Raw genomic sequence first — 13,481 nt, 5'->3', positions numbered from 1 at the left:
TCTCCCAGTGAAAAAAATACATTCCCTAATTTTCTATTGGCCAGGGTTTAAAAAGGCAATTAGATTTCCCCCTATTGTGACCTCATATAACAAGATACCCTCCCCCAGATTGTTACTCAGGTCTGCTGTTCTCTTGAGGGACGTGACTCAGCAGCAGCTCATTTGCATAGATACAGAAATTTCTCAACTCATTTGGATGAGGACTGTAAGAGAGGAAGTTTGACGTGCAAAAAATACACTGAGGGTAATTTTAGCTGGAGCATTAACACATAAACAATTTGGGTGACACTTGTTAACTTTTTAGAAATGGGACAATATGGAACCTTTAAATCCCTAGGATATACAGTTGTGTGATGGTTTTTAGTTTAATGTTAAATATGTTGTCACTAGATGCTGGGTATAGTATTTCAGTTCTGAGTTTAGTTCATGGTAAATTTCTTGCTAATATCTACCGTACTTAGGCTCGGTTTTAAAAAGATAAGCAGAATAAAATTGTCATCCACAAGAGCTACAGCCCTTAGCTGGAAAAAAAAATGAGGACAGACAGGTTCCACAGTATGATTCTGTTTTGGTCTGCTTTGACTACTCTCTTCACCTCTCTTGCCTGAAGAACAGCCTTTGTTGTCCTCTCATTTTTGTTTGATCTGGAGAAACAAGTTTCACCAGTTTTTTATATGTAGACAAATAGTTACTGCACATGCTCAGTGGTACAGGAAACATTTCAGTTACACAATAAACTGCAAGCTCAGCCTGCAACATGGCACCAAAGAATGACAAAGCAAAGAAATAACATCCATGGGCTCCAGGAAGCAGATCTTGTTTTTACCCAAGCAATTAGTTCCCTCATATGATCCACTCTGAGCAAACTGGATTGAACTGCACTATCAGGAAAATAAGCACTTTTCATTCCTCTTTTCTAGAAAAATACAAGAGCAGTCAGCTTGTTTGTGAGCGGCTTGGAATTGACCTTGTGACTTGTAAAGAGCTGTCTTGCTGTTAGTGCAAAAAGAGAATATGGTCAGATGGCATGCCCTTTACATCCTCCATACAGTGCAGTTACTGCACACAGCACAGAGTAATAAGTCAACATGACTCACCATAAATCCAGGTTCCATTATCTTCACCTATTCAGGATTACTTGCAGGGATTCCAAACAATGAATACTTATGTAGAATTCTATAACAATACATGTTCAATCCATCATGTTCATATGTTTGTCAGTGGACAAGTCTTCAGACCTGAACCCTATTGAGCACCTGTGGGACATCCTCATGCGGAAGGTGGCGGTTAGGTGGTGAAGCGTCTAACATCCAGCAGCTCCGTGATATCAATAAGGAGGAGTGGAAGAGGATCCCAGCAACAACATGTGCAGCTCTGCTGAATTTCAGGCCCAGGAGGATTAAGGCCGTGCTATATAACAATGGTGCTCACACAAAATATTGACACTTTGGACACAGTTTTGACATGTTCACTTAGGGTGTACTCATTTTCGCTGCCAGTTATGCTATACAAGCTGCACATTGACTACTCTAAAGTATATACAATTTTCATTTCTATAGTCCTGTTCCTTGAGAACATATAATACATTGGTTGCTGTAATGTGAGGGGCATACTCACTTTTGTGAGATTATATAAACAAATACCAATATGCAGAATGTTAACACATAGCAACTAAAAAAATAATAATAATAAAATAAATCAATTATAAAGTTCCCCCTTTGTAAAAAGTCACCACATGATACACCTAAGACAAGTAACTTAGTTATTATACCTGTTCCAGATGTGTGGAGAGATGAAAAAGAACACAGAATGAATAATTCAATAATTTAAACATTTGCTCTTTCTATAATGGCCTCACCAGCACTGATGAAGCCCGCTTTCAGGCTGAGCTGCACATCCTCAGCCACCTGCCGTACTATACTGGAGTTTCCTGGCACGTAGGCAAGTTGCAAGCCGTAAGGTAGGAAAGCAGGAGGCCATTCCAATGAAAAGCTACTGTAATGTGTGGCATTAGGGTAATTGGTAAAGGACACCTTCTGCCGCAATGCAATCAGGATGGCGGAAAACAGGAGGGGCAGTGTGATCTCCACCAATGTCACCAAGATCTGACGCTTCTGCAAGGACAGTGAGAAAGTGTAAGACAGAAAGTGAGATATAGAAACAAAGTGGAGTTTCAATCTAGTTCATTTGTAGTTCAAAATATAGTTGCTATTTTTATGTGACAGGTTTGGACAAAGCAGCTGGAGATTTGCGCCGTGCCGCCAAAACAACTAACATTTATTACAAATAGTAAAGGGGTGTACTTTACAGAATAAAATAGTAATTTTCATGTCATTCTTTATAAAACACGGCAAACTGTAAATCAAAATATCTGTTTCGTTATAAGTACTTACTGGATTTTTGCAATCATCGACTGTAAAATGTAATAATTTTTTTACCATATTTAAAAACAGCAAATATATTTTTGTTTCATAGATTTTAGCTGTTATTTGACTGAAAAAAAAATTATTAATTGAATATAGTTAATTTATAATTTAAAATGTTATTTTAATAATTTAAGAATACAAATTAGAATTAGAATTTAACAGATCAGAAACGAATTAACCGATAAGATTTGTTTTGTGTTTTCCTTGTACATCATAAAAGTTTCCTACTTGCGCTTCAAGCAGTATGCGGTTTCAGACATTGTACCGCTAGCTGTATTTTCAATGGCTTTATTGTTTTTAAATTATGCTTGTTTAAATAACTTTTTTTCGTACTCAAATTAACTCAACTGTACCCACCCAGAGTTTAAAACACTTTCAGCAAACCGACCATTTATTAATACACACTGTCAGGTAAGTGTTTTATGAGATACACCACTTCACTCGCACATCCGATGTGTGCACAGAGGGGAAGGCTCTTCACTGGTCTGTGTGTTATTGTGCGAGAGAGGGACTGAGCAAATCAATTTGCTGTGGTCAAAATAATAGGATTTAAAGCAAAAAAACTGAGAAATAATATAGAACAGAAAATGTACCTAAAATGTGTATGGTTTAAATAAAACGTAAACCAAGGGAAAAATGTGCATGTGGTTATCATTATTTATAAGGATTATTATTTTATTGAATGCTAAAATGTTTTACTAGCAGTTAATTAAAAATTAGCAAAATTTGCAACCCAACATTTTAAAAATACATTTTTATATTAATTTATATAAACATTTATCCAACTCTCAAATACTCTTTGAGAATCCCCTTTAGTTGATGGTCTCTCACTGCGCTGCAAAAATGTTTACAGAGATGTCACCAATGATAAGAGCAAGGTCCACAGATGACCATCAGCTGTGACAAAGGTGTTATGAGATGTTATATATTAAAACAGTTATGCCCACGGTTGCATTATTTTCAATATAGCCCTTGGATAGGTTAAGATAAGATAAGACTCAATGATTTACAGCACAGGCAAAAAAAATTTTTTTGCACACATCCTAGTTAAGAAGCTAGGGTCAAATGTATATGACAGCCACAATGTATTAACAGTGGCAACTTGGCATTGCGGGGCTCAATCCCCCGACCTTCCAACAGAAGCCCTGTAACCTACAGCCTTACCCATTTGAGCCATCACTGCCTCACCCAGTACATATGTAAAAATATGTTACAATAATGTCTATAAAAATCATATTACCATATAAATATTTCTCGTATAGTGGAGCGGCAATCTGTGGCATATCCAGTATAACTGATTGTAAAACCATGTTTACTCTGAAAACATCATTAACTGCTTTTACAGCAGCCCAATCCAGGAACTCAACTAGAGGCGTGGCCCTCACTCCTATCCTGACATGCAAGAAGCACAGCACCACAGCACACAGCACAAGCATCACCCATGTTTTGGTCAGTAATGAAGCATACACTTGTCTTTTGTTTGACCTTTTTACTATATTTTGTTCCCGTTTAATTACAGCAACCTTTTTTTTTTTTTTTTTTTTTTTTACAATGATAATGCAAGAAATGTTTATCAGCAATACTGTGTATATGACAGCCAAATAAAAAGTATAATCTCATTATAAAAGCATTATAAAGGGCAGGTTTGCAGAGATGGTCATGCAGTGAAAGTTTGGTTAAGGCTGCATGTTTTATTGATCACAATTATTTTTATCAATTTTGAGATCAAAATAACTTATCAGGAATATAAACTAATTTTAGTGACAAAAACATTTTGTTGTACTGTCATGTAAATATAATGCAGTTTTTTATATTCATGTTGTGCAATATTACTGCTGATGTACAAATCTTGACACTAGATTATTGTTAGTAGTAGTACTAATATTACTATAACAACGTTATAGTTATAGGCTTATTGGCACTGTCGCCTTGCACCTCCAGGGTCCAGGTTCGATTCCCGCCTCAGGGTCTGTGTGCAAGGACTGCATGCATGTTCCTCCCATGATCCAAAATTGCCTGTAATGTGTGTAAAGAGGTCCTATAACAGTCATTAAAATGGGAATAAATTCAATGGTAATCACCACTGGCCTCCATGGTACATAGTTAGACCCTGTCATCATTGGGTCATAGTTTGACTACTCTAGGTGAGGGGTGGAGGGCAGCAGTGGAAACATTAGGATGCTAGAGTTTTTTCTGCCAGGTGTGAGGAGGGTGAGGAGTCAAACAGGCAGGATCTCTATTACAGTCTGAAACTGTGCAGTTCCCATAACAATAAGTACGACAGCTCCTCAGGGCATTCTCTACTGTCCTTCTGTAAAAGGTGGTGGGAATGGAGATGGGAAGGTTCAACAACCAGAAGAAATTGAAAATGTTGCTGGGCCTTCACAACTAAGCAAGTGATTCTAAACAGCAACAGATTGAGCACACAACCCTGCAAAGCACCATTGTGGTGCTGGAAATCGTATTAACACATGATACAGAAATACCGCTGCAGAGGGAGTATTGAATACCTCAGCTCAGAGTCAGCTTTTCTGAACTCTTCTGAGATGACTGTGTGAAAGCTGAACTGAAGTTTGTCACATAACTGTTCCCTTTATCATTAGAGACAGGTAGACAGAAAGAAGAGGGAGCTTTGAAGGAAGTAGGTATACTGGAATTGGTGCAGGGTTTATGTATTTCATTGATAGACACTCAAAGCATTCACAATACTATGTATAAGTGCAACTGACTAGAATTTATTAAAGAAGGATACGGATGACCTAATTGGCTGAAATGGGTAAAAGGGACAAAGGGCAAAAGGACAAACTGATTTCCATGGTTAACTCTGGCCAGAGTTATCCTAATGTTCACAGTGGACATGCACAATGAAGAGGTAATAGCAATTTCATCAAATATGTATTTCATACATATTTTAATTTCATACATATCTGTACATTATAATAGTACTCAACCAGATTAATTAACAACTTTTATTATAATTTTTATATATTACTATAATAATATTATAAAAACCATCCATGGAAGTGTACTTGTGTTGTATTTTCAGATTCGATTTACTCATGTGATTAATCCACGTCTTCAAATTCTAGACCCTGTATAACCCTTTTTTCTTTTATCAAGACACATGCTATTCCTGGGTTTCCTAGCCATCCTCCCTTGGACTTGGTTTCCTAGCAACCCTGACTGCAGCAGCAAGAGGAACAAGGACAAAGAACGAGCCTCATCTTTGGGAGAAATAACAAGTCTTCTCACAGGACTTTTGAATGGTCAGTTCACAAAGCTTAAATGTCCCTATTTAAGAAGGAAATAAAGAACAAACAAACAGAGTTAGAGCTGCAGTAACTGCAGTGGTTAGGAAGCGGAGGCGGCTGGCTGGTTCAGTGACTCACTCCACTATTGATTTATTGATTGTGTGCATGAGTAAATGAAGAAAAAAGGCACCAAGTCCACAGCCAGATAATTTCAAGAAACCGTAATACATTTTTCCAATCATCTCTTACTATACGAGTAGATGAGTCACAGGTCAGTTTCTGTGAACTGACCGAACAAAAAGCAAGAGATATTACTTGTGTTTGTTGCCTAGATCATGTCTAGATCATGCCACTGTAGACCATTAACACTTGTATACAGATTTTACGGCTAAAATATTTTTTTTAAATTTAGCAATTTATTGAAGTGATGTGGGAAGAGCACTTGCTTCCCCTCACACTTTATACCTGGTAGCTGCCAGATGATACAAAGAGCTTGTTGAGATATTGGGAAAGGATGGGGTGGAATTTTTAAAACCGAATGTTACAACAAGTGAAATTATTTTTTATAAGTAACTAAAATGACCTTTAGACGTTTTAGACTGTACGGCTGAAATTCGTAAGATCTATACTGGGAGCGATGCTGGAAGGTGACACTTTCACCCCTGACTGAATCCCACTCCTACCATTATAGCTAAGTATGAAAAGGCTGGGAGTGCTCCAACAATTCTCAAGATTGTGTGAACAGCTGAAAATGTTAAAACAGCATGCTACATTTTAATCTATGATAAAAGCTGAGTGGGTAAATGTGATGACCATGAATGTGCTGAAGAAGAGGAAATCCAAAGTAGAGAGGCAACATATTCGAATCATAAGCTTGACTGTCCTTAACTTTTTGACCCTGTACGTATAGTTTTTAACCTGTGTTAATTTCAGGAAAACCAAGCATAATTTAAAGTTTGTGCACTTAATTCTTTTTTTTATTCTCTTAAAGAAAAGAAAAGAAAAGAAAAGAAAAGAAAAGAAAAGAAAAGAAAAAGTCTGTTGTACAATCCAAGCAGGAGTATCATAACCTCCAACCACAACTGTATATGGACAGTTCAAGAAAATTCCTATTTTTACTAGATGGCCTAGATGGGGCTAAACTCAGAGAACAGGATCAGTGATGTTGCCCCTGGCAAACCCAGCTGAGGATTAAAAGCCTTACCCAAGAGCTTAATATTGGCACCTTGGCATTGAGGGGATTTAATTTATATCCTTTGATTTGATTTGTTTGGCCACTGAGCCACTACTGTGTTTTACACAAGACAAACCAGTCAATCCTGACAAACAAGCTATCAGGTTACCTCTTTTCTCTTACCCATCTAACCCCGGTTATTTCTTTAAAACATTCCAAATTTGCTCTCCATCTGCACAGCTTTGAATTTAATTAATCACACATTTAAGCAGATGCACAACAACCAGTTGTCTTTAAATTGGAATTATTCCAGTCTACAATAATATCACCTATGCAAGCTGTCTACAGGTATATCAGACTTTTTTTTTGTCAATGTCACCTCGACCTTCAAGCTCCTTCATCTGCTGTTCCCATCTGCAATCTGTCAGAATATTATAATGTCGTGACAACCAGAAGAAAATGCATTTAGTTAAGACCATCTTTTTCAGTATGAGTATTAACAAAAATCCAATGCTTAACCAGAGTGGCTCTTTGTCTCACCTCCTTATCCCTTACTCAATATGTTGCAGGAGACAATTTTTAAGCCACAATCTGCCACACCTGCTTTGATGCAGGTTTATTAGTAGTACCTACAGTAGATAACTAAAGCCTGCAGCAGGTGTGCAGTTATTTCATACAAAACCAACCATAGAATAGTCATCTGGTTAGTGTGGACCCCAATCTATCCACCTTTGGTAACCCATGACACCACTTTGACCAGAGTTAAGACTTTCAAAGTCTTAAATCTATTCACACCAACCTCAAATGGATGGAGAATTTGTTTTGCACATAGCAGATGTTTTTTTTTTTTCCTGTGGCAGTTTCTAATGTTTGAAATGGCATTTTCATTTTTGAGAAATCTATGACAGCATTCTCACATCCACTATTACAGTCTGGATCCTGACTTCTTCCTCACATCTGAAGAAACTGCTGACCTAACTTGCAGAGCACTGGATAGACACTAACCTAATTAACACACTATCCACCACCTACTGTAAGCATGAATCCAGGCATCAACCTGTTTCTGAAATTACCACAACAGTTTAGGTCCATGTGCCATTAGCTAATATGGAAAAAGGATTTATATTTTGTCGTTGTAGTCTTTACTCAATAATCTCACTTATGTCTATATCTGTAGTTCATGTGTACATGATTTTCTTTTCTTTTTTAGCTGATATAAACAGGGGAGCCGGCAGCTGTAATCCTGTATAATCCGTGTGCACATTTATTTTAAGGTTACTAGTGCTTAATTGTGCTGTTAGCAATGTAGCCTGATTTAGCTTAATTATGTCTGTTAGCAGGCAAATAAGTAGCATAGAAATATGTATTAAATATAATTGTTTGTAGTGGTGTTGTATAGATACAAACATACAAAAAAACTGAATTAATCTCTCTCTCGTTCGATCACTAACTCGCTGAGTGGTTGCACATGCGTGCGGGTCACCTAAAAATAAAGGTAGCATACAAGCAGGTGGGCAACTTGTGAATACTATGAAATATATATCCTGTCTGTAACACTGGATATGAATGATGATTATCAGTAATTAATGACTACTAAACATTATTTGGTGCTGAGAAATCACGAAGAATATGTTCTATGAAATGCAGTGTCTAATTTCCTCCACTAAATGGCTGTTCCAATAAATGTATAGTGTAGCATAAATGTGAATAACAATCCTATGTAGGTGAATTAGAAACTCAAAATTTCCCCTATATGTGATGACACCAGCATCTTGGTTTAATCCCACCTCATGTACAGATTTTCACTGAAAGTGAAGCTGAAGGAATGAATCAATGTGTCATTTTACCCAAACTGCACCCAAAGATTTGCTTATATTCTCAATTCAAACTAAACAATCACTGATCTGGTCAACAAGTGCATTAAACAGGATGCATTTTGCATAAGACCATTACAGAATATGAAAAATGCATACACTTTCCTGATAGTAAGTCTTTAAAATAAATCGTTTTGTCTAAGTAAAAACCAAAAAGTATCACTGGCCAAGATTCTCATGAGGTCTAAAAGGTTTACCTAGTGATGTCTTATGCCTGAGTAGGAAGCTCCTCTTTGCTCACCACGAGCTGATTAGATAAAGTATTAGCTGAGTTTGTGAATCACCTTTACCAGATTAAACAGCCTTGCTTTCAACAAGCAGTGAACTCAGCACTGAACTTGGCCCCTGAAAACATTTTGATTGTCTTGAATTCCCAATTTGTTCTATAAGCATCATCTGTTCTTCTTATAGAAATATTCATAGAAATATCCTTACTAATGAATAATTAGCAATAGCTTGTTGAGATATAAAGCAACAAAACTGCATGTTATTTTAGATGCACAGAATTTCCCTTTGCTGGGTTTCCCCCTCAATTCAGCTACCCGTTTAGTAATGAAATATAGAAAATCAAAACCCACTTGCTGCAGGTAGTTCTTCCAGAGAAGGAGCCCAAACTGTCGCCACAAAGCCATGTTTAGTTTACAGCCAATGCTTCACAACCTGGAAAGATGAAGAAAAAGAATAAGCACAACATATGAAATTATTTATTTCCAGACGTTTGTGCTTTGATTTTTGGAATAGTTTGTGCTCTTTTTGAATGTTTGAAATGGCGTTTTCATTTTTAGTCATGGATTGAGTAAATACAAAAATGCTAATATTCTGATGATGATGATGATGATGAAAACAATTATATTTATTATTAGTAATACAATTGATGTTTTTTTCTTATTGCTGTTATTAACATTTTAACTTTAAAAGTGACACCAACGTCACAAATCCCTGTTTAAAAAAATATACAACAAACACGTGGTCAAATCCTAAGCTAGCATTGTTGGTTTACTCTACTTTCATTTACACAATGGTTTTCCCCAGTGGGATTTAAACCTTGCTTCATCTCCAGCTAAAGAGATAGATGCCTTCAGTCTGTCCAGCACTCTCACTTCCTCAAACAGTTGAGGTTGAAAAGCTTTAACATTAATACTGGTATCAGTGACTAACTCAGCTGTCTCTTGGCACATCTCTAGTAGCCGGTTCCTTGTTTACAGTTTCCACAATGTGTCTGCTGGATTTCTGATTAATATGAAATTAAATTATGCTGGAACTGGTGAGTGAAAAAAAATGCTCTTCCTCTTTTTTTTTACGTTTTCACAGAAATAACAATCACAATATAGCACCAAGAACAATCTCCAAATCCATCACCAATATTTAAATACAAAATTATTTATTGTGTTAAGAATGGAGCTTGTAAAAAAACATACAAGCAACAGTTTGTGTGTTTTGTTAGACCTGCAATACACAACTACAACTTATAAGGAATTTCATAAAAAAACAGCTTTAAGTTATTGTTCACCAAGTGTTAATATCATTCTAGATCTCATTACTCAAGACATTATGCATAAAAGTCACAAAACTTACAGAATGATTTACATTTACAGCATTTGGCAAACCCCCTTATCCAGCGTGACTTACATTTTATCTCATTATACATCTAAGCAGTTGAGAGTTAAGGACCCAACAGTGGCACATAGTTTGAACCTGGAACCTTCCGATCAGTAGTCCAGTGCCTTAACCACTGAGCTACCCCTAAAAAGAAGGATTAGTTTAAACATCATTTAACGTATATAAAGCAACCACATTCCTGATGCATCACGGGACAGGGGTAGCTCACTGTTCTAAAACCATACATACCAACAGCTAACAATACTTAATAAGTACACATCCTTAAAAAAGTTAATACAAACTTTGCATGTAGACTTTAGTTTTTTTTTCAATTATGCAAATCATTGGAAATGAGTAGAATGGGAAAACCATGAGAAAAAACAAACCTCTCCCTCCTTTTTTTAGACATTAAGAACAAAAATATTTTTTTTTTATTATGTTTAAGGTTGCTGATTTAGTTTTCTTGTTATAGTAACTGTAAGCAAGAAGATGTCAAACCGCTAATGACAGAATCAATAGTCAAATATGAAAATAAATATTTCAATATGAAAATATTTAATGTGTTTCTGGGTTTCCTTTAGAAACACACCAGCAGATATTTGCTGTGATGGAAGATCATAATGGAAGTTATATTCAATTTTAAGAATTATATTCATATTGTGTTCATTATCAAGTATAAATAACGATCTTTGGATCTCTTAATCCTTCACCGCCAGAAGCTGTTATGTGAGCTCGGTCAGGATGCTCAGGATGTTGCCTGTTTCTAAGGCCACACCCCATACATTACCTAGTGTACTATTTTGAACGATTTCTCTTTTTGTACTTGTGATGTTGTGAAATGGCTGATAAGAATACACAGTGCTCGCAAGCACTGAAGCAAGTGAACCGCTAGATAGATAGATAGATAGATAGATAGATAGATAGATAGAGGCTTTATATTTACACCAGGAATTCTGTAAAACTCTATTGTTATAACTGTTCTTACAAAAAATTCTAACTAAACAGAAAAAAATATATGAAAAAAGAAAATAGATGATATATAATCCATTGCCTGTGATAATAAAAAGAAATTATATCATATGTAGCAATGTATGAGACTTAAATATTCCAGAAATTGTATTTCAATAAATTACAGTCAGATCCGTCAGAGAGCTGAGCTGCAGTGGATGATGACTAAGAAATAAAAACATTCACAGCTGTGTCACACACACAGAACAAAGGAAGCGCGCGCGCGTATGCGTGTGTCCCTCCCTGCGTGTGTGTGTGTGTGTGTGTTTGTGTGTGTGACAGTGCCATGTATTTGACCGGCTCTTGATCACAGCAGGAGATCTTTCTCTCTAAAAGCCTGGAGCTCGGTGTAAAGCCATTACCTCGGTACAGAGGGCCTGCAGGATGAGCTTCATGCGCCGTTCTCTCACCGGCTGGCAAGAAAAATCCTTCCTTTCAAGACAAAGACATTAAATCTGTCAGCCTGCTCCTAATCATCCGGAGGGGTGTCCATGCGTCCGGTCTGTTTTAAAAAGATCCCTGATCTGACATTATGTTGGAACACATCGCCTCCGCTGGAATGACATTGCTTTCGTCTGCGATCAAACACACACGAACCTTCGTCAACAAACGGAGTCACGTGACGGACCGGCTATGGTCACGTGTCCGGAACAACTAACAAAAAAAAACAACTATGACTGAAATATAATACAAGCATTTCAGACCCTCGGTACAAATATAATTTGTTTATTGTTTTGTAAATGATCTTGTTTGTTGTACTGCCTGCTTCATCCAGAAAACGAGTAGAACAGGGAATAATTTACATGACGTCATCATTGTCTCGAGGATGTACGACACGTCAAAGCTTAATTAAGGAAATGTTATTTTGTGTTGTATTGAATCTCGAATTTGCTTAGACGTTGATTAATAAACTTTTGATAGGAAATAAAATAAAAATGAAACTTTTGACAAGGAGACATTCATCATCATACTGCTGATCCTGTGGGAAACCTGGAGCTTATCGCAGAAGACCTCAGGGACGAGGCAGGGTACCAGTCCATCATACACATGTATACACACACTGCGGGCAATCTGGGAACACCAATTAGCCTTATTCTAATGTCTTTTTACTGTGAGAGAAAACCGGAGTTCCCGGAGGAAGCACGACACCCACACACACACACACACACACAGGAGAAGACGCAAGCCAAGTGCTAACCACTACGTTTAAAACTACACTAGGTGTGTCTGCGACTTCGTTCGCGTGTAATTTAAATACACAATTAAAAGCGAGTTTTTAAATATGTACAACGCCATCTGGTGAATTTTGGAGTTAACTACATTTTTTACGTGTTACTGTACGTGCGTGGAGTGAAGCTGTGAGATCACGTGCGTCTATTAAGCAGATTTCAATGGCACACTCATCCGCGCGCATTACAAAATATCTATACAGCGCCATCTGTCGAATTGTGTCGAATCTGTGTCCATTTAACTTTTAAAGTAACAAATCTTCTCTTCCAAGAAAAAAAAAAAAATCTTCTCCTCCTGTGGGCCGTGATAAAACAAACCTTATAAATTACATCAAGATCCATAAAATTTATTCAGTTTTTACACGATGCGCACAGACGGACAAAAATTTCCAGAAATCTTGATGTGTTTATTACTCATTTTACATCCCCCCAAATTATTAATCTTTTTTTTTTTTTTTTTTTTTTTTGCAAATCTTCATCTTCAATGTACAAACACCAACTTTACAGTTTTATTATATGTAAGAGATTTCTGGAAGGTGTCAGCATTTGTAACAGTAAGTTTACTTTCACCCCAGGTCTTCAGGACAGTGGATTTCAGTTTCTCATCAGCTGTTTATTATCGCCTCTGATTAATATCAGTCTGATTAAAGATGCCAGCTTATCTGTTTACATGGACACTGAAACACGCAGTGTTTACATTCTTAAAGCATTTAATCTGACTATTTGACAATGTGGTTACACTCACTCTAAAGCCCAGAAGAAGAAGTGTGAGTGTGTGTGTGTGTGTGTGTGTGTGTGTATATGTGCCCTGTGGTGGATTGGCACCTGGGTCTATGTCTCCTGGGATAGGCTCCAGGCCTCAGCGACCCTGTATACAGGATAAATGGAATAGACGAGGAGTAAGTGACTGATATTTTTCT

The 13,481-nt window shown here is 36.9% G+C and overlaps 1 protein-coding gene across 2 annotated transcripts in view; it reads right to left on the bottom strand.

The window, feature by feature from the left end:
- The window catches only part of abca3b (ATP-binding cassette, sub-family A (ABC1), member 3b), a 53,573-nt gene extending 41,363 nt beyond the window's left edge, over window positions 1–12,210 (bottom strand). Inside the window, exons 1-3 of one of the 2 annotated variants that reach the window (XM_053514354.1) lie at window positions 11,695–12,210; window positions 9,304–9,385; window positions 1,859–2,114 (exon numbers count right to left, since the gene is read on the bottom strand). In XM_053514354.1, coding sequence (XP_053370329.1) covers window positions 1,859–2,114; window positions 9,304–9,357 — 310 coding nt within the window. In that variant the 5' untranslated portion in view covers window positions 9,358–9,385; window positions 11,695–12,210. Of the gene's footprint in view, window positions 1–1,858; window positions 2,115–9,303; window positions 9,386–10,354; window positions 10,544–11,694 lie in introns of those variants that run through there. The other variant, XM_053514355.1, reaches the window with a different exon arrangement.
- Window positions 12,211–13,481: the final 1,271 nt, after the last annotated feature.

The sequence above is a fragment of the Clarias gariepinus genome, chromosome 16 (assembly GCF_024256425.1).
Source record: "Clarias gariepinus isolate MV-2021 ecotype Netherlands chromosome 16, CGAR_prim_01v2, whole genome shotgun sequence".
In the NCBI taxonomy this organism is placed as follows: Eukaryota; Metazoa; Chordata; class Actinopteri; order Siluriformes; family Clariidae; genus Clarias; species Clarias gariepinus.
The sequence above is the reverse complement of the archived record's forward strand: the minus strand, read 5'-3'. Positions and strand labels throughout refer to the sequence as shown.